The 23001-nt window shown below is 40.1% G+C and overlaps 1 protein-coding gene across 1 annotated transcript; it reads right to left on the reverse strand.

Moving 5' to 3' along the window:
• Positions 1 to 1614: 1614 nt before the first annotated feature.
• On the reverse strand, positions 1615 to 22612 carry LOC115223889 (COMM domain-containing protein 7). Its single transcript, XM_029794607.2, has 9 exons — positions 22455 to 22612; positions 17175 to 17228; positions 15189 to 15291; positions 12048 to 12104; positions 7165 to 7202; positions 6599 to 6689; positions 5288 to 5337; positions 4643 to 4694; positions 1615 to 2230 (listed from the first exon to the last, which is right to left on the reverse strand). Exons 1-9 carry the CDS (start codon positions 22548 to 22550, stop codon positions 2154 to 2156), a joined length of 618 nt encoding a protein of 205 aa, XP_029650467.1. The 5' UTR covers positions 22551 to 22612; the 3' UTR covers positions 1615 to 2153.
• Positions 22613 to 23001: the final 389 nt, after the last annotated feature.

Consider the following 23001-nt stretch of genomic DNA (forward strand, 5'->3'; position numbering starts at 1 on the left):
GGACGGATAACTCTGTTTGAGTGCTGTCTTGTAGACAACACACAAACGCAGAGAAGCGATTATCTTTATATATAAAAGTGAAGTTGTGTGTCTGTCTCCTACGATTTTGATTCCTAACTACTCCCACATTTTGCGGTGCAGTTTAACCAAAACCGGGTATCTTATAGTCGTGATTCATATCAAGCCCTTCTGGGTATTAGCGCGCGTCTACGATGAGTCTACGATTTTTAAAATAATTTACCATCGTTTTTTTCCATTTTAATGCATTTTTTCGCTATTATATAAGGGAAGTAACTCTCTAAAAATGTCTACGATGAGTCAACGATTTTAAAAAAAATTTACCATCATTTTTTTCCCATTTTTAATGCATTTTTTTGGCTATAACTCTCTAAAAATGCTTATATAGTTATTTCCCTTACAAATCCGAGCAACGCCGGGCGATACTGCTAGTTTAGTTATAAAAATATAATCAAATTTTTTTAAACATCAAAAGAGTATAAGGGTTCATTTGAGTAAAACAGGAATCAAAAGGATTGAGAAACACTGGACTGATCCTTTCCCTTAAAACTGTTGGATTTGCACAGAAATCAGAAGAAGAAGAAAAAATAATAATAATAATAATAATAATAATAATAATAATAATAATCACCACCACCACCACCACCACCACCACAAAAGTTAGCACACCAGGCAAAATGCTTAGCAGCGTTTCGCCCATCTTAATGTTCTGAGTTCAAATTCTGCCAAGGTAGACTTTGCCTTTCATCCTTTCAGGGTCGATAAATGAAGTACCAGTGAAACACTGGGGTTAACGTGATCAAATAGTCTCCACCCCCAAAATTTCAGGCCTTGTGCCTTTAGTAGAAAGGATCATCATTATTAAGGTGGTGAGCTGACAGAATGGTCAGCGTGCCAGACAAAATGCTTAGTGGCATTTCATCCATCTTTACGTTCGGAGTTCAAATTCTGGCAGGGTCAACTTTGCCTTTCATCCGTTCGGGGTTGATGAAAATGGTACCATTTGAGTGCGAGCTGGCAGAAGCGTTAGCACGCCAAGCAAAATGCTTTGCGGTATTTCGTCTGCCGTTACGTTGTGAGTTCAAATTCCGCCGAGGTCGACTTTGCCTTTCATCCTTTCGGGGTCGATAAATTAAGCACCAGTTACGCACTGGGGTCGATGTAATCGACTTAATACCTATGTCTGTCTTTGTTTGTCCCCTCTATGTTTAGCCCCTTGTGGGTAATAAAGAAATAGGTACCAGTTGAGTGCTGGGATCGATTTAATAAACTATCCCCTCCCACCAAATTCCAGACCTTGTGGAATTATTAATTTTTTAAATTTTGGTCATTTGGTTTGCTAGAAATAGGAGCAAAATCGCCCTCAAACTGTACCTGAATGTCTTAAGGGAAAAAGAAACAATTGGATAATGTAGATGTACGTGCTATTGAAAATAAAGAATGGTGATAATTGGAATACCTTTGATCAAAGCATTGTAAGATCAGGGCTAACCTGGGCCCAAACGACAAATGAGACATGCATACATACAATAAGGATAAATGAGATCACAAAAGGATATATTAATTACAAAAATGTATTTAATTACTGAAGCTCTGTAATCATATATATATACATACAAACATACATACATATATATATTTATTTATATCTATATATATATCTGTGTGTATATATATACATTCATATATAAATCATACTATAAATATATATATTCAAAATCGTGTCGTCCAGGTTATTTGTTAAGGCTTGTCTGTTCGTCCTCCAACATTTACATACGATTAGGTCCATCGTTAGCAGCATTCATTTACAAACCCCTTAACAGAATCAGTACCAATCTTTGGCTATCTGGTGCACCACCACCATCGCCACCACAACCACACCCACCGCCGTGTCCTGGGACAAATTGGGACCTTTGCTAGATGTGAGTAGGATGTATACATATGAACATTGCAGTTTTCTACACGATGTAACCACGGTAACAGCAGAGGCAGATTAACAGTGAAGCGGTACCATTTTGTATAGCAATGTTTCCTGCCATTGGTGGTGGTGTAGGTTGTGGTGGCAGTGTTAGTGTTGGTGACAGCAATGCTAAATCAGCAGCAGTGGTGGTGGTCATATTGAGGAGTGGCCTGAGCTAACTCAACATTTCCAGGCTGGCTTTCGCTCGTTCCATCTCGTGAAGGAATGAATAGAATTGCTGAAGACTGAGCTCTGCAAAGAAACAGAAAAAAAAGATTCAATGAGGCTGCAATGGTAACAACAACAACAAGAAACCTGTATGATTACACAAGGCGTTCATAAATGAAGTACCAGTGAAACACTGGGGTCAACGTTATAAAGGGAACTGGTTGCTTCTTTACACTTTTGGGGTGCAACTTGGGTGCAACACAATTTCCTTTCTTTTTGTTTCTAGAAACTACCAGTCAGGAATGAAAAGCAAGTTAAAAAATATATACAATTCTTTATTCTCTTGGTTCAACAATGAAACACGATGGTATGCTGGTATCCACCTAGTTCAACGCAGCAAGGCTGAATTCAAACGTTTGTTAGCTTTACAACAATTCAGCAGCAACAGAACAGGTCAAATCCTAAGCGTCTGGGACAGGAGAATAGGCTGATCACAGGTTTCAAAATATACGTCCTTTCTCTTCTATCGCCGTGTCTCAAGTCCCCGAACGCTATTAAGGAACGCTATGGAATTTATTCTTCAGTCTCTAGTGCATGTGCATGAGGGAACTTCCTTATGCCTTTCCAGAAGGTTCCAGAAGGCTCCAACCCCGCACACACACACTGAAGAAGGACGTTCCGCACACGCACACTGAAGAATGACATTGCGTGTGCGCACACTGGAATATGACGTCACTACAACGTGATTGACTAGTCTCCTCCCTCAAAATTTCAGGCCCTGTGCCTTTAGTAGAAAAGATTATCATTATTAAGGTGGTGAGCTGGCAGAATGGTTAGCACACCAGAAAAAAACACTTAGTGGCATTTGAGCCATCTTTACATTCTGAGTTCAAATTCTGCCAAGGTCGACTTTGCTTTTCATCCGTTTGGGGTTGATGAAATAAGTACCAGTTACATACTAGGGTTGATATAATCGACCAGCCCCCTCCCCCACAATTTCAGGCCTTGTGCCTACTATGATAAAAAGGATTATTATTATCATCATTATTAAGGGTTAGCACACCAAACAAAACGCTTAGTGGCATTTGAGCCATCTTTACATTCTGAGTTCAAATTCTGGCAGGGTCATCTTTACTTTTCATCCATTTGGGCTTGATGAAAATAGTACCAGTTACATACTGGGGTTGATATAACCGACTATCCTCTCCCGCCAAATTCCAGGCCTTGTGCCTACAGAAGAAAAGATTATCATCCTTTCTTCTATTAATAAAATCATCCTATTAATTTTCTTAATTTTGGTCATTTGGTTTGCTAGAAATAGGAGCAAAATCACCCTTAAACTGTACCTGAATGTCTTAAGGGGGTCCATAAAGTCCATATGTGCAATGCTACAAAACTACTAAATTCCTAAGCTTGAACAATTAGAATTGATAGAGAATACAATTTCTCAACAAAATGGTGCATCTTGTCACTTTGCTCTGCAAGTTAGGGAATTTCTCATTTCTCATTTAGAAATTCCCTAACAGATATATATATATATATATATATAGAAACACTGTCAAATCAGACTGGAGCCTGGTGCAGCCTCCATGGCTTCCCAGACCCCGGTCGAACCGTCTAACCCATGCTAGCATGGAAAACGGACGTTAAATGATGATGATGATGATGGATTGGAAAAAGTGGCCGACACTTTCTCCAGATTTGACTCGATTAATGATGTGAGTTCAAATCTGACTGAGGTGGACTGTGCTTTTCATTCCTTTTGGGCCAATAAAATAAAGTAGCAATCAAGTATCCAAGTTGATGGAATCAACAAACCTCCAGTCTTCAGAATCGTTAGTAGCCTTGAGACTGAATTAGAAACTTCAGGCTGTATTCACTTTGAGATTTGTTGTTAAATGACTTGTTTATGGGAAAAGAAGGGTTAGGATAGGAAGAAAGGTTTAAAAGACCATAAATTAACCCTTTAGCATTTAACCCTTTAGCATTTAAACTGGCCATATCCGGCCAAAAGTATTCTGCCTGTTTTATGTTCAAACTGGCCAGATCTAGTCTCTCACACTAACCCTACAATGTTGTTTTAAAAATTAATAGTTACCTCATCAAAATCTCATAGCTACAAGAGAATGCATGATTAGTTCAAAACAATGTGGATGAAAAGACATTAATTGTGGCAGAATAATGCTAACACTAATGGGTTAAACTGACCCCCATCTGACCCAAAATGTTCTACTGTTTTTATGTTCAAACTGGCCAGATCTGGCATCTTGCACCTACCCTACAAGGTCATTCTCAAAATATACAATCACATCATTGAAGTTATGAGATAATGCAGAATTAAGTGAAAACAATGTGAATGGATAAGGAATGCATTTGATGGGGTGATCGGGATGCTAAGGGGTCGAGGCATGGGTTTCTAAAAGGATTCACAGAAGAAATAAGAAATACAGGAGTTGATAAAGCGAGAAGTGTTTTAAGGGAAGTGGAAAGACTCACCCATGTATATTGTGTTTAATTCTCCTTTGCCATTACTGACGACAAGTTTCAACTGAAAGGAAGCGAAAAGAAGGAGTATAAATAAATTATTGATGAGTGAGAAGAGAGACTGAGAGACACAGAGGGGGGGGAACAGAGGGGGAGAGGGAGAGACAAGTAATGAGAGGGAAAGAGACAGTGAGTGAGGGAGACATCGAGAAAGGGAAACAGTGAGACAGGGAGAGACAGGAGAAAGAGAGAGAGGGACAGAAAGAGGGGGAGGGAGATAGCAAGAAGAGAGAGAGAGAGAGAGTGACACAGGGAGGGGGAACAGAGGGGGAGGGGGAGAGACAAGTAATGAGAGGGAAAGAGACAGTGAGAGAGGGAGACATCGAGAAAGGGAAACAGTGAGAGACTAACAGACAGACACAGAGAGACAGGAGAAAGAGAAAGACGGACAGAAAGAGGGGGAGAGAGATAGCAAGAAGAAGAAGAAGAAGAGAGAGAGAGAGAGAGAAGAGAGAGAGAGAGAGAGAGAGAGAGAGAGCACTAGAAATAAATGGGACCCTTCTTTCCCCAAAAAACACAATGTGTTTCCCTTCAAGATGAAGACCACAAAAACCTGACAGCCATAAAATTCGTGGAAACAAAGAGAGGATTTCTTACCTGTATAAAGGTGTTGCCGACTTTGCTGAGCTCACTGCTGGATAAGGTCACTGCAACAAGAAAGGGTTCAAATGTTAGGGTTACTAACATCAAACAGGTTTTTTGGCCAATGGTTGGATACTTTTTGACTACACCTCATATATACACACATATCTGTATACATATATATATACGCACACACGTGTATACATATATCTATATGCATACGCACACACGTGTAGGCACATGGCTTAATGGTTAGAATGTTGCGCTTGTGATCATGAGGTTGTGGTTTCAATCCCTGGACCAGACATTGCATTGTGCGCTCGAGCAAAACACTTCATCTCACATTGCTCTGCGATCACTTTGACACCTGATGTGTGGCACACCTGTTGCCCCTGTTCAGGTAATGTTGATTTGATTGAGGGAACGAGCTAATATACAGGGCATATATATGTTTTATCCCTCTATAAACAAATCCTTTTGTGTAGGTTGTTCAGCAAGAAATTGCAGAACCGTCTTTCTTGGACCACAAGAGACTACCATCATCATCATCATCATACATATAACTATATGTAAGTCTGAGTTAATGTCCTCTTGTCTTGACACTGCATGACAGTTGTAAACGAGTGCCACTGTTATACAAGTGGAGTCATTTGTGAAAACTTGTTCAGTCAAGTGAATTTGCCATATCCTGAACGCCTTACTTCCCTGGGCATGGACACATTGAAACTCCGACGTCTGGCAGCTGACTTGGCAGACACCCATAAAATTATCAACCATCGTACAAACAATAACTCTGAGCACCTCTTCAAACTCCACCCATCTAACACCCGTGGACATATTTACAAAGTAAGAAAACAGCACAGCTCCCATGACTTTAGGAAACATTTTTTCACGCTGAGAGTTGCTGAAGCATGGAACAAACTGCCGGCATCGGTTGTTAGTTGTCGGAGCACTGCATCCTTCAAAACTTCCATGCTTTCTGAGATTCGCCAACACTACGCTTGATTTTCTCCCCTCCATACACACACAAGCATGTATCTGACTCATACATTGTTCGCTTTCCAGACATTTCTACATTACTGCATGTACTTTATACGCACTTTCTGACAAGTTGTGGTGCACCTGAGCACTGTATACAATAATTTCATTATTATTATTATAAAATAATACAAGATGAGGAGTGGATAGAAAGTGTGAGAGAGATTGAAGGAGATTAAGATTAACAGATTAAAGAAGTCAAATAAAAACATCTAAAGACCTTTGGCAAAAATGGGTTGAAATACTGAAGATTAGAAAGAAATGGATAAACAGGAACAAATGCCTTACCTCCAAATTTCCAATCCATGTCCACTAATTGATTAACCATCAATGTTTGACCAAGGGCTGTAGCAGATAGACTGGCCATATTCTTCTTCCACTACACAAACATGGATGTAAAAAGAAAAGAAAGAATATAAAGAATTTCCTGATTTTGGTCTGGAATTTTATAAATTATAATGCGCTGGTGCCATGTAAAGAGTGGCACTGGTGCCATGTAAAGAGTGGCACTGGTGCCACGTAAAAAGCATTGGGACTGGTGCCATGTAAAAGGCACAGATACTGGTGTCGCATTAAAAACATCCAGTACACATTAGGAAGGGCATCCAGCCATAGAAACCATGCCAGAACAGACAGGGAGCCTGGTGTCCCCACCGCCTCCTTAACAATTTTTTTCACACAATTCCTAATAATCTTTAATTATAAAAACAAAATAGGGTCTTTTTAACACCAAATGGCTATAAGAGTCCAGCAGAGTAGAATAGAGATCAAAGGGGTCTATACGTTGAAAAAAAGGATGAAAACCTCTGCCCTAAATAAACGTGTAAGGATAGAAAGCACAGAGAGATATTTACCTGTTCTGTAAAGTATTCAGCTTTCTCTTGTGACAATCCTGCAAAGAACAATATTTAGTGTTAGACAAGAGTGAGATGGCAGATGTTAGAGATGAGTGTGGAGAGAGGGCAGCTCTGCGTGAATATTCAACTAGCAGAGACTGTGAAGTAAAATACATAAAATAAAATAACCTTATAATAATAATAATTGTGTACAGTGCTCAGGTGCACTACAACTCATCTAAAGTGTATATATAATCAGGTGTAGTTTTGGCGGATTTCGGAAAGCATGAGGGCCTTAAAGGATGCAGTGTCATGGCAGTCAACAACTGACGCAGGCAGTTTGTTCCATGCTTCAGCAACTCTGAGCGTGAAAAAATGTTTCCGAAAGTCATGGGAGCTGTGTTGTTTTCTGACTTTGTAGGCATGTCCACGTGTGTTAGACACATGGAGATCAAAAAGGTGTTCAGTGTTGTTGTTGGTGAGGTGGTTGATAACTTTGTGGGTGTTTACCAAGTCCATCGCCACTTATGTGTCTTGAAGGGGAAGTAGGTTTTTCATGCTTCAAGCAGGGGCCTCGTTTTGAAGAAAATTCCTGACCCAAACATTACAAGTCACTTCTATCCACAAAACACAAAAAAATATTTTATTCAGAAAATTCTATGAAGATTTTAACTTATGCAGATCTTTACAAGTTTCCTTGAAATTTAGTGTTTTTCTTTTTTTGATGTTGACTTTTGTGTCAGTGTTGTTGTTAATGACTAACAACAACTGTTGTGTGATAGTGTTGTTGCTGATACTAGTGAACTAACAGTGACTTGTATGATAGTGTTGTTACTAATGATCTAACAACAGTTCTGTGACTATTGTTGTTGTTGTTAACAAATTAGTGAGTGTGACCAGTGAACTAACAACAAGTGTTGTGTGACAGTTTTGTTGCTGTTACTAAGGGACTAACAACGACTGTTGTGTGGAGCTAAACTAATTCACCATCATCCATCTTGATCCCTCTCACTACTCCTTTAGTGAACCTACAATCTCATTAGGGTCTAGTTGTATCTCTTAAACCACAAGATGGTCTCAGAGACGATGTTTGACTTTAAGTTTCATGGTACAAAGCAGAGGAGAGAAAACTCCTGCTGATAAATAACAACAGACTATTGTAGGCAACATTTTCAGATGATAGCAAGCTTCTTATTCTGGCCAACAACTGAATTGTCCTCATATTTTTTCCATCTTTCTTCCTTGCTGGAATTTTTCAGATGATAATGTATAATAAAGGGTTCTATCAAAGAACACAGCAAGTCCCACCTCCACCCCCCACCATAGGTAAAAGATCTCAACACATGGCTTGCAATTAGGTCCTTCAATTACTTAGTTCATCATCATCTAGCTTTCATGTTCCATGCTGGCATGGGTGGGTTGGTGTGACAGGATCCAACAAGCTAGAAGACTGTATTAAACCCCAACATCTCCTTTGGCATGGTTTCTACAACTGGATGCCCTTCCTAATGCCAACCACTTTACAAATTGTATTGGGTGCTTTACATCCTGTATGGTGGTTAGCGTATATTTGATTCTGTGTTTGACTGGGTTGAATAGGTTTGTAATACACCAAGTTATCTAACATAAAATATTTTCTTTTTACTGTTATAGATCCATTGTTCTATGTTTCCATGTCCACTCTGTAAAGTGCTTGGCATTAGGAAGGGCATCCAGCCTTAAAAACCATGCCAAAACAAATAGTAGAACTTGGTTTAGACCTCAGATGTACCAGCTCCTGCCAAACTGTCCAACCCATGCCAGCAAGGAAGGTGGACTTTAAATGTTGATGATGTGTTCGATAGTTTTGTTCTTTTCTCTTTGACCACTGACCACTCACCAATGAAATAGGGACAAGAACTGGTTATATATTAACCACCGTCTCCAATGTCTACTTTGCATAGGTCAGACAAGAGGTATAGTGCGGCAGAAGCTTTCTACAGCCTGATGCCTTTCCTGTCACCAACCTTTACCTGTCTCCAACTGAGGTAATAATACTCTTTACTCTTTTACTTGTTTCAGTCATTTGACTGCGGCCATGCTGGAGCACCGCCTTTCATCGAGCAACTCGACCCCGGGACTTATTCTTTGTAAGCCTAGTACTTATTCTATCGGTCTCTTTTGCCGAACCGCTAAGTGATGGGGACATAAACACACCAGCATTGGTTGTCAAGCAATGCTAGGGGGACAAACACAGACACACAAACACATATATACGACGGGCTTCTTTCAGTTTCCGTCTACCAAATCCACTCACAAGGCTTTGGTTGGCTCGAGGCTATAGTAGAAGACACTTGCCCAAGGTGCCACGCAGTGGAACTGAACCCGGAACCATGTGGTTGGTAAGCAAGCTACGTACCACACAGCCACTCGTCCCAGTCTATTGAAGAACAAACAGCTCAGACATGCTTAGATGGAAAACCGGAAACAAATGATACCAAATGAATGAGCTTTTTCTTTTCAAAGATTACACAACATGGCAAATAACCTGGACATGCTTTTGCTGTGGACTGTAAGCAAATAACGTCAATAATTAACAAAGCCACTGATTAAAATCAGTGAGTAAAACACGTGTAGGACAGGGACATACAAACTCACATGTGCCAAGCTTCTTTCAGTTTCCATCTACCAAATCCATTCACAAGGCTTTGGTCAGCCTGGATTCGTAACAGAACTTGCCTAAGGTGCCATGCAGTGGAACTGAACCCAAAATTATGCAGTTGGGAAACAAACTTCTTAATCACACAGCCATGTGGAAGGCAAATTGGAAAGAAACAAGTGTAGGAGTGGCTGTGTGGTAAGTAGCTTGTTTACCAACCACATGGTTCCGGGTTCAGTCCCACTGCGTGGCACCTTGGGCAAGTGTCTTCTACTATAGCCTCGGGCCGACCAATGCCTTGTGAGTGGATTTGGTAGACGGAAACTGAAAGAAGCCGGTCGTATATATTTACATATATATATATATGCGTGTGTGTGTTTGTGTGTCTGTGTTTGTCCCCCTAGCATTGCTTGACAACCGATGCTGGTGTGTTAAAGTCCCCGTTACCTAGTGGTTCAGCAAAAGAGACCGATAGAAAAAGTACTGGGCTTACAAAAGAATAAGTCCCGGGGTCGAGTTGCTCGACTAAAGGCAGTGCTCCAGCATGGCCGCAGTCAAATGATTGAAACAAGTAAAAGAGTAAAAAAGAGTAAGTGTTATTATGCTCAGCCATACTCAACACACTGGATGAGAAAATAATAAGGGAACCTCTATGCGGTCACCCTTTCTGCTAAAAATAACAGCTAAATCTCTTTCAACTAACATCACGCCGTCTTTACAAAATGAATTAAAAAAAGAAAAACACACTGGATAATGTAGTCTTGGATATACTTTGCCTATGTGAAGGCATGTGGCTTAGTGTTAGAGTGTTTGGCTCACAGTTGTAAGGCCATGAGTTCGATTTCCAGTGGTGCATTGCATCCTTGAGCAAGCCTTTTTATTTCACATTGCTGCAGTCCACTCAGCTGGCAAAAATGAATAGTACCTGTATTTCAAAGGGGTCAGCCTTGTCACATTTTTTTGTCAGACTGGATCTCCCTCGGTACTATGTTAAGGGCGTGTGTGTGTATCTGTGGAGTACTCAGCCACTAGCACATTAATTTCATGATCAAGCTGTCCTGTTGATCAGATTGACCGGAAATCCTTGGAATGCCAGTGGAGGACTATGCCTAAATAAATAAAAATTAATCTGATGGGTTGGTCAAGTTTGGAGTGTCTCTGAGTATAGGGTTACAGCATCGCAATTAACCTAGGGCAAAACAATGACAACATACTGGGGGCATGAAGCTGTAGTAGTAAGGTTTGAACTCAGAACACTAACCCCTCACAGTGTGTTCCTGTACACAAAAAAACAAATAAACAATAATTATAATTATAAAATAAACATTAAATAAAAATAAATAAAAATTATTGTACATAGGCGCAGGAGTGGCTGTGTGATAAGCAGCTTGCTTACCAACCACATGGTTCCGGGTTCAGTCCCACTGCGTGGCACCTTGGGCAAGTGTCTTCTGCTATAGCCTTGGGCCGACCAAAGCCTTGTGAGTGGATTTGGTAGACGGAAACTGAAAGAAGCCTGTCGTATATATGTATATATGTATGTGTGTGTATATGTTTGTGTGTCTGTGTTTGTCCCCCTAGCATTGCTTGACAACCGATGCTGGTGTGTTTACGTCCCCGTCACTTAGCGGTTCGGCAAAAGAGACCGATAGAATAAGTACTGGGCTTACAAAAGAATAAGTCCCGGGGTCGATTTGCTTGACTAAAGGCGGTGCTCCAGCATGGCCGCAGTCAAATGACTGAAACAAGTAAAAGAGTAAAAGAGAGAGTATTAAATAAAAATAAATAAAAATTATTGTACATAGGCACAGGAGTGGCTGTGTGGTAAGTAGCTTGCTTACCAACCACACGGTTCCGGGTTCAGTCCCACTTCATGGCACCTTGGGCAAGTGTCTTCTACTATAGCCTCGGGCCGACCAATGCCTTGTGAGTGGATTTGGTAGACGGAAACTGAAAGAAGCCCGTCGTATATATGTATATATATATATATATATATGCATGTGTGTGTTTGAGTGTCTGTGTTTGTCTCCCTAGCATTGCTTGACAACCGATGCTGGTGTGTTTACGTTCCCGTCACTTAGCGGCTCGGCAAAAGAGACCGATAGAATAAGTACTGGGCTTACAAAAGAATAAGTCCCAGGGTCGATTTGCTTGACTTTTAAAGGCGGTGCTCCAGCATGGCCGCAGTCAAATGACTGAAACAAGTAAAAGAGAGAAAGAGAGAAAGAGTATAATTTTAATGGAAATTTCCGTAAATACTTACCAAAACTGATTAGTTCTTCCTGAAAGGTGGCTGGTGCCACGCCCCTTCTTAAAGCATCTGGACAAAGAGAGAGAAAGAAAAATAAGTTAGAATATTAAACACTAAATCAAGTTAAATTATTATTATTATCTCTCTATATATAAACGGCAGTTTGTCTGTGTGTGTGTGTGTCAGGTTGTACCCTCACCCTGACCACGGCTTTCAACCGATTCTCATGAAACTTGACACACACGTAGCCCAATGTCATAATTCAAAACTAACGCAGCGAAAATTTTGAAAAGTTCCCCCAGTTCTGAAAAAAATCGATAAATTCGACATGGGGTCGAGAATCTAAGCTTTTTATATGCAACACATTTTCTGTCCAGGGGACACAACTCGACCTTTTTATCGCCCAAAGCGACAGCTAGGAACATCGTATACACAGAAGTATTCGAGTGAAGAGAAGACATTGCAACCTACACATGCGCCTTCGTTCCCTAGAGGGAAAGGACTAGATTGGGATTAGTCGTTGCCTACTAGGGGCTCTTACATACCCGGGCAACGCCGGGCTATGCTGCTAGTTATTATTATAATTATTATTATTATTGTGGTGAGCTGGCAGAATTGTTAGCATGCTGGGCAAAAAGCTTAGCAGTATTTCGCCTGTCTTTATGTTCTGAGTTCAAATTCTGCCATGGTCGACTTTGCCTTTCATCCCTTTGGGGTTGATAAATCAAGTACCAGTTGATCACTGGGGCTGATGTAATCAACTATCCCCCACCCGCCAAATTTCAGGCCTTGTGCCTAGAGTAGAAAGGATTATTATTATTGTTGTTGTTGTCGTTGTCCTTCTATTCATATTCTAACCTCTCTTCACCTTGTACAAAGGCACCTCTGCCAATGCTCTCCTCCACTCGGTCAAGTGGTTTTGTCCTGTGAGTTACTTAGTGACCTTGCTGGTGCTAGCAGCATGAAAAGAAGCATCCAGTACCCTCCTCTGTAAAGTGGTTGGCTTTAAGAAGGGCATCCAGGACTAGAAACCCTGCCAAAGCAGACATCGGAGCTTGGTGCTGTCCTCTGGCTCATCAGTTCCGATTGAACCATCAACCCATGCTAGCATGGAAGGAGGGCATCAAGTAATGATGATGATAATTAGAAGTTAGTCAATGCTGGCAGATTCATTAATAATAATAATAATAATAATAATTGTGTAAAGTGCTCAGGTGCACTACAACTCATCTAAAGTGTATATATAATCAGGTGTAGTTTCGGCGGATTTCAGAAAGCATGAGGGCCTTAAAGGATGCAGTGTCATGGCAGTCAACAACTGACGCAGGCAGTTTATTCCATAGCTAGAGTGTGTGCTGCTTGGGGCAGCCCTTCCATTCGCTGCCCCCGGATCCCGCAAAAAACACATATTGCCAACAGCAGAGCCAAATGTTCCACCCAGGGCAGACCACCCCTACTGCCCTCTTCACTAGCTACGCCAGTGATTAAGGCATCAGAAAAACTACTTTGTGGTATTTCTTAGAGCTCTTTCATTCTGAGGCCTTCTCTCTCTCTCTTTCTCACTGTTTCTGTCATTTTCCTTTCTAACTCTTTCCCACCTCCCTCTCTTTCCTTGTCCTACAATGGCCCAGTGGTTAGGGCAGCGGACTCGCGGTCATAGGATCGCGGTTTCGATTCCCAGACCGGGCGTTGTGAGTGTTTATTGAGCGAAAAACACCTAAAGCTCCACGAGGCTCCGGCAGGGGATGGTGGCGATCCCTGCTGTACTCTTTCACCACAACTTTCTCTCACTCTTACTTCCTGTTTCTGTTGTACCTGTATTTCAAAGGGCCGGCCTTGTCACTCTCTGTGTCACGCTGAATATCCCCGAGAACTACGTTAAGGGTACACATGTCTGTGGAGTGCTCAGCCACTTACACGTTAATTTCACGAGCAGGCTGTTCCGTTGATTCGGATCAACCAGAACCCTCGTCGTCGTAACCGATGGAGTGCTTCCACTCTATTGTCAAATATCTCCCTTATAGTAAGGCAACCATCTCTGTCTCTCCATCATGCTGTAACCCATTGCCTGGCACACAGTCACTCCTTTTGGTTCCCATTCCCTCTCTCAGCTGAGAGGTTTTTGTCTTGCAAGCTATTTGGTGACCCTGTGGGTGCTGGTGCCACATTAAAAAAGCACTCATGCTGGTGTCACGTAAAAAGCATCCAGTAAACTCTGTAAAGTGGTTGGCACTAGAAAAAGCATCCAACTCAAGCCAAAACAGATAATTGGAGACTGGTGCAGCTCTCTGGCCTTGTCAGCTCCTGTCAAACTGTCCAACCCACACCAGCATGGAAAGCAGATGCTATAAGATACTGATGATATATATATATCTGTAAAATAATATGTGACAATTATTCAATAGCCAAGATAAAACTCTGAGTTTCGGATGCCGAGGTGGAAATCCACAACACCATCGCTTAGGTTATCTGGCCAGATAACCGAAGCGATGGTGTTGTGGATTTCCACCTCAGCATCCGAAACTCAGAGTTTTATCTTGGCTATTGAATAATTGTCACATATTATTTTACAGATTAATTTCCTCTATTTACACAATATTGAGGTCTCTTTCTTACTTTTGTTATCTTACCATTTTTACCAATATATATATATATTTCTTTTACTTGTTTCAGTCATTTGACTAAGGCCATGTTGGAGGATTGCTTTTAGTCGAACAAATCGACCCCAGGACTTTTTTGTAAGCCTAGTACTTATTCTATCGGTCTCTTTTGCTGAGCTGCTAAGTTACTGGGGATGAAAGCACACCAACATTAGTTGTCACGTGATGGTGAGGGGACAAACACAGACACACAGATACGTACACACACATATACACGACAGTCTTCTTTCAGTTTCAGTCTACCAAATTGACTCACAAGGCTTTGGTTGGCCCAAGGCTATAGTAAAAGACACTTGCCCAAGGTGCCGCACAGTAGGACTGAACCTGGAACCATGTAGTTGGGAAGTAAGCTTCTTAGCACACAGATATATAATATATTTTCATTCAAAGCTGATGACTCACTCTGTCATTATCCAAATATAACCACCACATGTACAGAATGCTTTTTTTCTCTTATAAACGCAAATACTTCAGCTAATAAAATTCTACTCACCATTTGGAATCGTGATAAGACTCTTAAAGACAGACTTCAAAGCAGTAAAATTGGCTCCATTTTCTTCTGCAAATGTTTCCAGTTGTGTGAAGAGCTGGGAGGACTAAGCAAAAAACACAGAGAATGATGTCAACAACAACAACAAATAATAATAATAATAATAATAATAATCTTTTCTACTATAGGCACAAGGCCTGGAATTTTGGGTGGGGATAAGTTGATTAGATCAACCCCAATACTCAACTGGTACTTGATTTATTAAGCATTCATCATCATCATTTAACATCCCTTTTCCATGCTGGCATGGGCTGGACAGTTTGAGATGGAGCTGTCTAGACTCCAATTGCATATTGTGGCATGGTTTCTACAACTCAATGCCCTTCCTAATGCCAACCATTTAACAGAGTGTGCCAGATGCTTTTTATGTGCCACCGGTAGATCGAGAACATAAAACCAGAAGAAACACAGCAGAGCGTTTTGTCCAATACAGTAATAATATTTCCCATTGGCTGGACATGTTTTCATGGAAGATTGGAAACAACACTGCTTGTATGCTGGTGACACTTGTTTACAACTATCATACAATATCAAGAGAAGACACACACAAACGCACATGCCCGTGCACACACAGAGGATGAGGTTCATTCCAAAACCATTTATAAAGCTTCAGTTAGTTCAGGGTTGTAGTAGAGGACACTTGTCCAAGGTGCCATGCTGTGGGATTGAACTTGAAACCACATGGTTGGGAAGTGAGCTCCTGGAACCACCTAGCCACACTTGTCCATATAATAATAATATATAATACTAAGCACCTCAGTGGCACATAAAAAGCACCATTCAAGCATGGTCGGTGCCAGTACTGCCTGACTGGCCTCCATGCTGGTGGAACGTAAAAAGCACCCACTACACTCTCAGAGTGGTTGGCATTAGGAAGGGCATCCAGCTGTAGAAACTTTGCTAGATCAGATTGGAGCCTGGTACAGCCTTCTGGTTTGCCAGTCCTCAGTCAAACCGTCCAAGCCATTCCAGTATGGAAAGTGGATGTTAAACGACGATGATGATGGAAAAATAATTAGGGTGTGAAATCTATCCCATTTAAGGTCCACTAGGAAAAAATGTAGATGGGCAATTTTATGTCTAGGAAACCAGAAAGGAAAAAGAATAGAGAGGTGGGAGATCTATCTTGTCTAAGGTCCAGTAAGAAGGAAATAGGGGAAGTTTAATATGCTAGGGTCTATTAGGTAAAAAATAGAATCTGGGGGGCCCTGATGAAAGATGGCTCTACTTTGATAGGCTTGGTGAAAAATTAAACAAGAGGTAAGAACTGGCGGATCTTTTCCTTTTGAACGGCAGTTTGTAACAATTTCTAGGTAACTAAAAAGTTTTAAACTTTGTATACTGGTAGAATGTGTTTATAAAACATCATTTTCTCTTGGTTTTATTGAGAAAATTCTGTAGTTTGTAAGATATTTCGTCTGAAATTTCGAGCATTTCAGCAATTTTAACCAATCGATTACCTCCATTGAGCTAAAATCATTTGCTGCATCTAAAACTGAGACAACATCCTGTAACTAACCCTAAACCTAAATTTTGTTTTTCTTAATTGTTAAATTTATTTAATTGTTACGCATGTAAAAAAAAAACGTAACAATTAAATTGATTTAACAATTAAGAAAAAAAAAATTTAGGGTTAGGTTTAGGGTTAGTTACAGGATGTTGTCTCAGTTTTAGACGCAGCAAATGATTTTAGCTCAATTAGAGGCGATTCATTGGTTAAAATTCGAAAAATTAAACTACGTTAAACTTACAAATTACAATTTTCTCAAGAAAGCCAAGAGAAAAAAATGTTTTATTTTGACACATTCTACCAGTATACGAAGTTTTAAAGTGTTTAGTTAACTAGAAATTGTCTGCCGTTCAAAAGGAAAAGATCCGAACCGACTTACAGCCCAGTGAGGAAGCTGGAAATTTATAGGGTGAGCTTACCTTATTAGGGTCCAGAAGAAAGGCGAACATCATTTGAACTAACTGTGAAAATTGCTGTAAAATAAAGAAAATATTAAAACCAACAGAAAATTAACAAGAAAAATATTTTGGAGGTGGGTGAGTTAACAGCAGGAGAAAAAGTAATGGTTTCTTGCCCTTTTTTAGGCAGGATTTTAAAGATTAAGGAAAAAAAGGGTAAAAATTAACATGACTCATGGGTTGTTCTCAGAGCAGAGACCAGATTTAAAAGCTTGTGATAGGCCGACCAAAGCCTTGTGAGTGGATTTGGTAGACGGAAACTGAAAGAAGCCCGTCGTATATATGTATATATATATATATATAATATATATATATATATATATATATATATATATATGTGTGTTTGTGTATCTGTGTTTGTCCTCCTAGTATTGCTTGACAACCGATGCTGGTGTGTTTATGTCCCCGTCACTTAGCGGTTCGGCAAAAGAGACCGATAGAATAAGTACAGGGCTTACAAAGAATAAGTCCCGGGTCGAGCTGCTCGATTAAAGGTGGTGCTCCAGCATGGCCGCAGTCAAATGACTGAAACAAGTAAAAGAGTAATAGAATCGGTTCTACTCAAGGTACTCACAGGGTGAATGGTGATGGAGGCGTTAGCTGGGGTGGTAGTGTTGACACAAGTAACAGATTAAGTGTGTGTATGTGTGTGAGAGAGAGAGAGAGAGAGAGAGAAGGGTAGGCAGAAAACCAAACCAATATTTATGTTTCTGGGTCAAGCACTAAGTTCAATATTGCTTCAATCTTTTATCTTTGACTTGAATAATTTCATTTGACCGCGACCATGCTGGTGTACCACTTTGAAGGGTTTTAGTTGAACAAACTGACCCCCCTCCATACACACACACACACACCACCATATTTTTTTTTTTAAGTCTGGTACTTATTCTAATAGCTTCTGTTACTGAACTGTTAAGTTACAGGGGACATAAACAAACCAACACTGGTCGTCAAGTGGCAGTATGGGGGAAAAGCACACACATATATTCACATATATATAAAGCCTTGTAACATGTGATTGATGATTGATGATAGATATGAAGAATGGAGATAGATAGGTAGATAATCAGAGAAAGAGAGAAAGAGAGAGAGAGAAGCAGTTTAATTAGCGTACACATAACGTTCTACGTAAATTCATTTATTTCTGATAACCTCAATTATGTGATTTATTGGAACAACCAAATAAACACAGATAATGATTAAAAGGAAAGGAAAAGAAATACATAGAACAAGTGAGAGAGTCTTCAACAATTACATATAGACGTGTTTGTGCGTGTATAGGGGCGGTATTCAGGTATTAAGTCGATTACATCGACCCCAGTGCGTAACTGGTACTTAATTTATTCGGGGTCGATAAATTAAGTACCAGTTACGCACTGGGGTCGATGTAATCGACTTAATACCTATGTCTGTCCTTGTTTGTCCCCTCTATGTTTGGCCCCTTGTGGGTAATAAAGAAATAGGTATTCATAACCGAGGCTGTATGTTAATATTGTAGCAGTTTTAAGGCGGCGGGCTGGCAGAAACGTTAAAACGCTGGGCGAAATGGTTAGCGTTATTTCGTCTGTCGTTACGTTCCGAGTTAAAATTCCACCGAGGTCGACAAATTAAGTACCAGTTGCGTACTGGTGTCGATCTAATCGACTGCCCCCACCCCACCTCCTCTCCCCCAAAATTTCGGGCTTTGTGCCTAGAACAGAAAAGACTATTGTAGTAATTATTCGTTTCCGTTATGACACAGAAAAAAGGTCAAGGCGAGGTTAATTTCTAATTTCCCTCCACGAAACCTCAAACCACGGCGCACGTGAATCCGTATATTATTTCTTCTTTAACAAAGCTTTGTTCCTCCATTTAGATAATTTGGAAGTGGGCGTTTCACAGACGAACCGATGATACCTTTGTAGCGGCAACAGACAACACACTACATATATATATATATATATAATATATATATATATGCAATAAAGGGTGGAATATAATTAATTAATAAAATTAATCAATTTCACCTAGTAGATTATCGGTATGGAAAAGACCATATTTGGTAAGGGTTATAATAATTATAATTAAGGGTTAATTGCAACAAGTTGCTCAAAACCACATACCGAAAATATTAGAAATAGCAGCCAAAATTGATCACTATTTCCTCTACTAATATAAAGAGGAAATAGTGATCAATTTTGGCTGCTATTTCTAATATTTTCGGTATGTGGTTTTGAGCAACTTGTTGCAATTAACCCTTAATTATATATATATATATATATATATATATATGGAGAGATTTGAAGCTAATCTTCACTCTGTCGGTACTTCGATTTCCTTGTTATTTCATCAAGGGTAGAAAATTTGTCATGTTTGGAGATGTAGGTTCGAATCGCATGGATAGCTTTCATCTTTTTCCATCCAAGAAATTCTTTTTATAATTTTTATCTATTTGAGTTCTAATTCATTAAAAACGATTTATTTCATGTCACTCGAAGTGTCTGAATTCTTATAACGTAAACAAACAACACACACACACACGTATTCCCTAAGGTCAAAGGTATGCGTGTAATGTATACAGAAGCGATACCTGTCTGATAAACCAAGCATAAATCGGCGGAAAAATTCCCAGGCAAATATCAATAGAGTTACATTCACTTTACTTTGATAGCCTCAAAAATCGCTTCCTTCATGAAAAATGATTTTTAAAATAAGTTTATAAACCGATCTTAAATTTTAGAGAAAACGGTAAGAATGACAAAAAAACCCCCATCTCATCTAAATTAGTTAATTTTACTTTTAAAGAATGTATTCATGCGATAAAATATTTCATAAGTTTTAATTCGAAGGAAGCGAACATTTCTTAATTTATTGAGCAGCAACAAGTTAGATAACTCTAGGGGCGCATTAAGAGACAGGTGTCTGCTCATTTCACGGTACAGGTAACAACATCGATCCTCTGAAATCTTTAGTTCCAAAGCTTTTCCGGATTACCGATTTTTCTGAACCAGGGATGGTCACTTTGGTCAACATATCCTGAATTCAACAAATATTTAAATTTACTTAAATAATTAAATGAAATACAAGAGGCGCAGGAGTGGCTGTGTGGTAAGTAGCTTGCTTACCAACCACACGGTGGCGTCTTGGGCCGACCAATGCCTTGTGAGCGCATTTGGTAGACGGAAACTGAAAGAAGCCTGTCGTGTATATATATGTATGTGTGTGTATATGTTTGTGTGTCTGTGTTTGTCCCCCCCACCATCGCTTGACAACCGATGCTGGTGTGTTTACGTCCCCGTCACTTAGCGGTTCGGCAAAAAGAGACCGATAGAATAAGTACTGGGCTTACAAAGAATAAGTCCCGGGGTCGATTTGCTCGACTAAAGGCGGTGCTCCAGCATGGCCACAGTCAAATGACTGAAATAAGTAAAAGAGTAAAGAGAGAGAGAGAGAGAGAGAGTAGATTAGTGCGGATTATAAAAAGACCCGGGCTATCTGTGCCCAGAAAATCGATGTTGTATATGTAATAGGTTTTGGAAAATCGATACCATAAGCATTTTTTCAACACCCAGTATTGCCAGCAATGAAGCACTCAACAGTTATACTGTGCCACTGCCGTTTACTGTGATGGAATGTTCAATCCCATATTGTTATCTATTTCGGAATCTTTCCTCATTTTGTCCAAGGTGCTACCGCAACGTGAAATCTAACCTGGTCTCTCTTAACCGGGTAACCAGACGGGTAACTTGATGCTTATAAACAGACATGTTTACACCGAGCAAGGCAGGATTATTGCGAATGAAAATATAATTGAATGTTGACCAGTATAATTAATTACTTTTGAACTGCTAAAATTTAAAATAACTTTTGTAACTAAAATGTACAAAAATTTTAATTACAAATCGAAAGAATGACAACAGCAGTTTTTTGATTCGTGATCACAAATTGAAAATATTGGCACTATCTAGACGAGTCAAATAAAACACCCACCTTTTTGAATTCCTGTTTTCAACAACAATCTTACCACCCACCTTTAAAAGTTTCTCAGATTTCGCCCCCTTCCCCAACATCCCTAAATTTAAAAACTTTTTCCAGGAAATTTTGAAGCCTCCTGCATTAATATATCGTCTACTTTTTATTCGTCTCCATCAATGCACCGCGACCATGTTGGAGCAACACTTCGTAGAGTTTAGTCGAACAAATCAACCCCAGAACTTTTTTCAAAGTCCGCAACTTATTCTATCGGTTTCTTAGGCTGCACTGCTAAGTTACGGGGACGTAAATAAACCAACACCAGTCATCAAGCAGTGGTAGTGGGCAAACACATACATAGATATATATATACAATAGCCTTCTTTCAGTTTCCGTCTACGAAATCCACTCAGAAGGCTTTTGTCGGTCCGGGACTTTAGTAGAAGACACTTATTTAAGGGGCCACGCAGTGAGACTGAACCCGGAACCTTGTGGCTGGGAAGCAAACTTCTTCTTGCCAAAAAGTCATGCTGATGCCGATATTTTTCACTAATTCGATTTCCCTACGCCCACATAAGAAAAAAAAATTCAAATTTGATTGCTAACGATAATTTTCCACTTTCAATTTTTGATCACAAACCGATAGAATGTCGACAAAACACAATGCCTGCAAATGCGATTCCATCACCGAGGTGAGTGGTATTAAAGTGGATAGGCGGCGAGCTGGCAGAATCGTTAGCACGCCGGGCGAAATGCGTAGCCGTATTTCGTCTGCCGCTACGTTCTGAGTTCAAATTCCGCCGAGGTCGACTTTGCCTTTCATCCTTTCGGGGTCGATAAATTAAGTACCAGTTATGTACTGGAGTCGATGTAATCGACTTAATACCTATGCCTGTCCTTGTTTGTCCCCTCTGTGTTTAGCCCCTTGTGTGCAGTAAAGAAATAGGTATTTCGTCTGTCGCTACGTTGTGAGTTCAAATTCCGCCGAGGTCGACTTTGCCTTTCATCCTTTCGGGGGTCGATAAATTAAGTACCAGTTACGCACTGGAGTCGATATAATCGACTTAATCCGTTTGCCTGTCCTTGTTTGTCCCCTCTGTGTTTAGCCCCTTGTGTGCAGTAAAGAAATAGGTATCAAAGTGGATATTCTATCAACACAGCCAGAAGCACTTCAAGGCAAAACACGCCCATTCTACACCGACTTTCAATAGAAAACAATTAAATAACCAAGAATAAAATATATTTTTTTCTTTCAGACACAAGATTAAGGCTTCAAGCAGGCAAACTCACCTCATTTTCAAATTTATCCAGTGTCAGCATATCGCTTTTAATAGCCGCAAGGTTTGCCTCGGTCCTTTCGCTTCCATAGTGAATGGTGGCTGCCATCTTGCTTCTGCTACCGATAGATCACGTGACACAATTCTTGAACGACTACACTCACAGTAGTCTCCCCTGACATTTACACACTTTTTTTCTTCTTTTTCCTTTCTCTCTCGAAGAAGTTGTCTCTATGTGGTCGTTTCATTTGCCAGAAATAGAAGCTAAATTCTTTCGAATTATACCTATTTCTGTACTACCCACAAGGGGCTAAACGCAGAGAGGACAAACATGAACAGACAAACGGATTAAGTCGATTATATCGACCCAGTATGTAACTGGTACTTATTTATCGACCCCCGAAAGGATGAAAGGCAAAGTCGACCTCGGCGGAATTTGAACCCAGAACGTAGCGGCAGACGAAATACCTATTTCTTTACTACTCACAAGGGGCTAAACACAGAGACGACAAACAAGGACAGATAAACGGATTAAGTCGATTATATCGACCCCAGTACGT

This window comes from Octopus sinensis, linkage group LG24, assembly GCF_006345805.1.
Source record: "Octopus sinensis linkage group LG24, ASM634580v1, whole genome shotgun sequence".
Classification (NCBI taxonomy): Eukaryota; Metazoa; Mollusca; class Cephalopoda; order Octopoda; family Octopodidae; genus Octopus; species Octopus sinensis.

What these genes read in the sequence shown, in the direction of transcription:
- LOC115223889 (XM_029794607.2), bottom strand. Translation starts at nt 22,550, where the DNA reads ATGGCAGCCACCATTCACTATGGAAGCGAAAGGACCGAGGCAAACCTT. An exon ending in TCTTATCACGATTCCAAATG is followed by an intron (nt 12,105 to 15,188) that starts GTGAGTAGAATT and finishes CTCTTTGTCCAG; the next exon opens with ATGCTTTAAGAAGGGGCGTG. An exon ending in CTGAATACTTTACAGAACAG is followed by an intron (nt 6,690 to 7,164) that starts GTAAATATCTCT and finishes ATGTTTGTGTAG; the next exon opens with TGGAAGAAGAATATGGCCAG.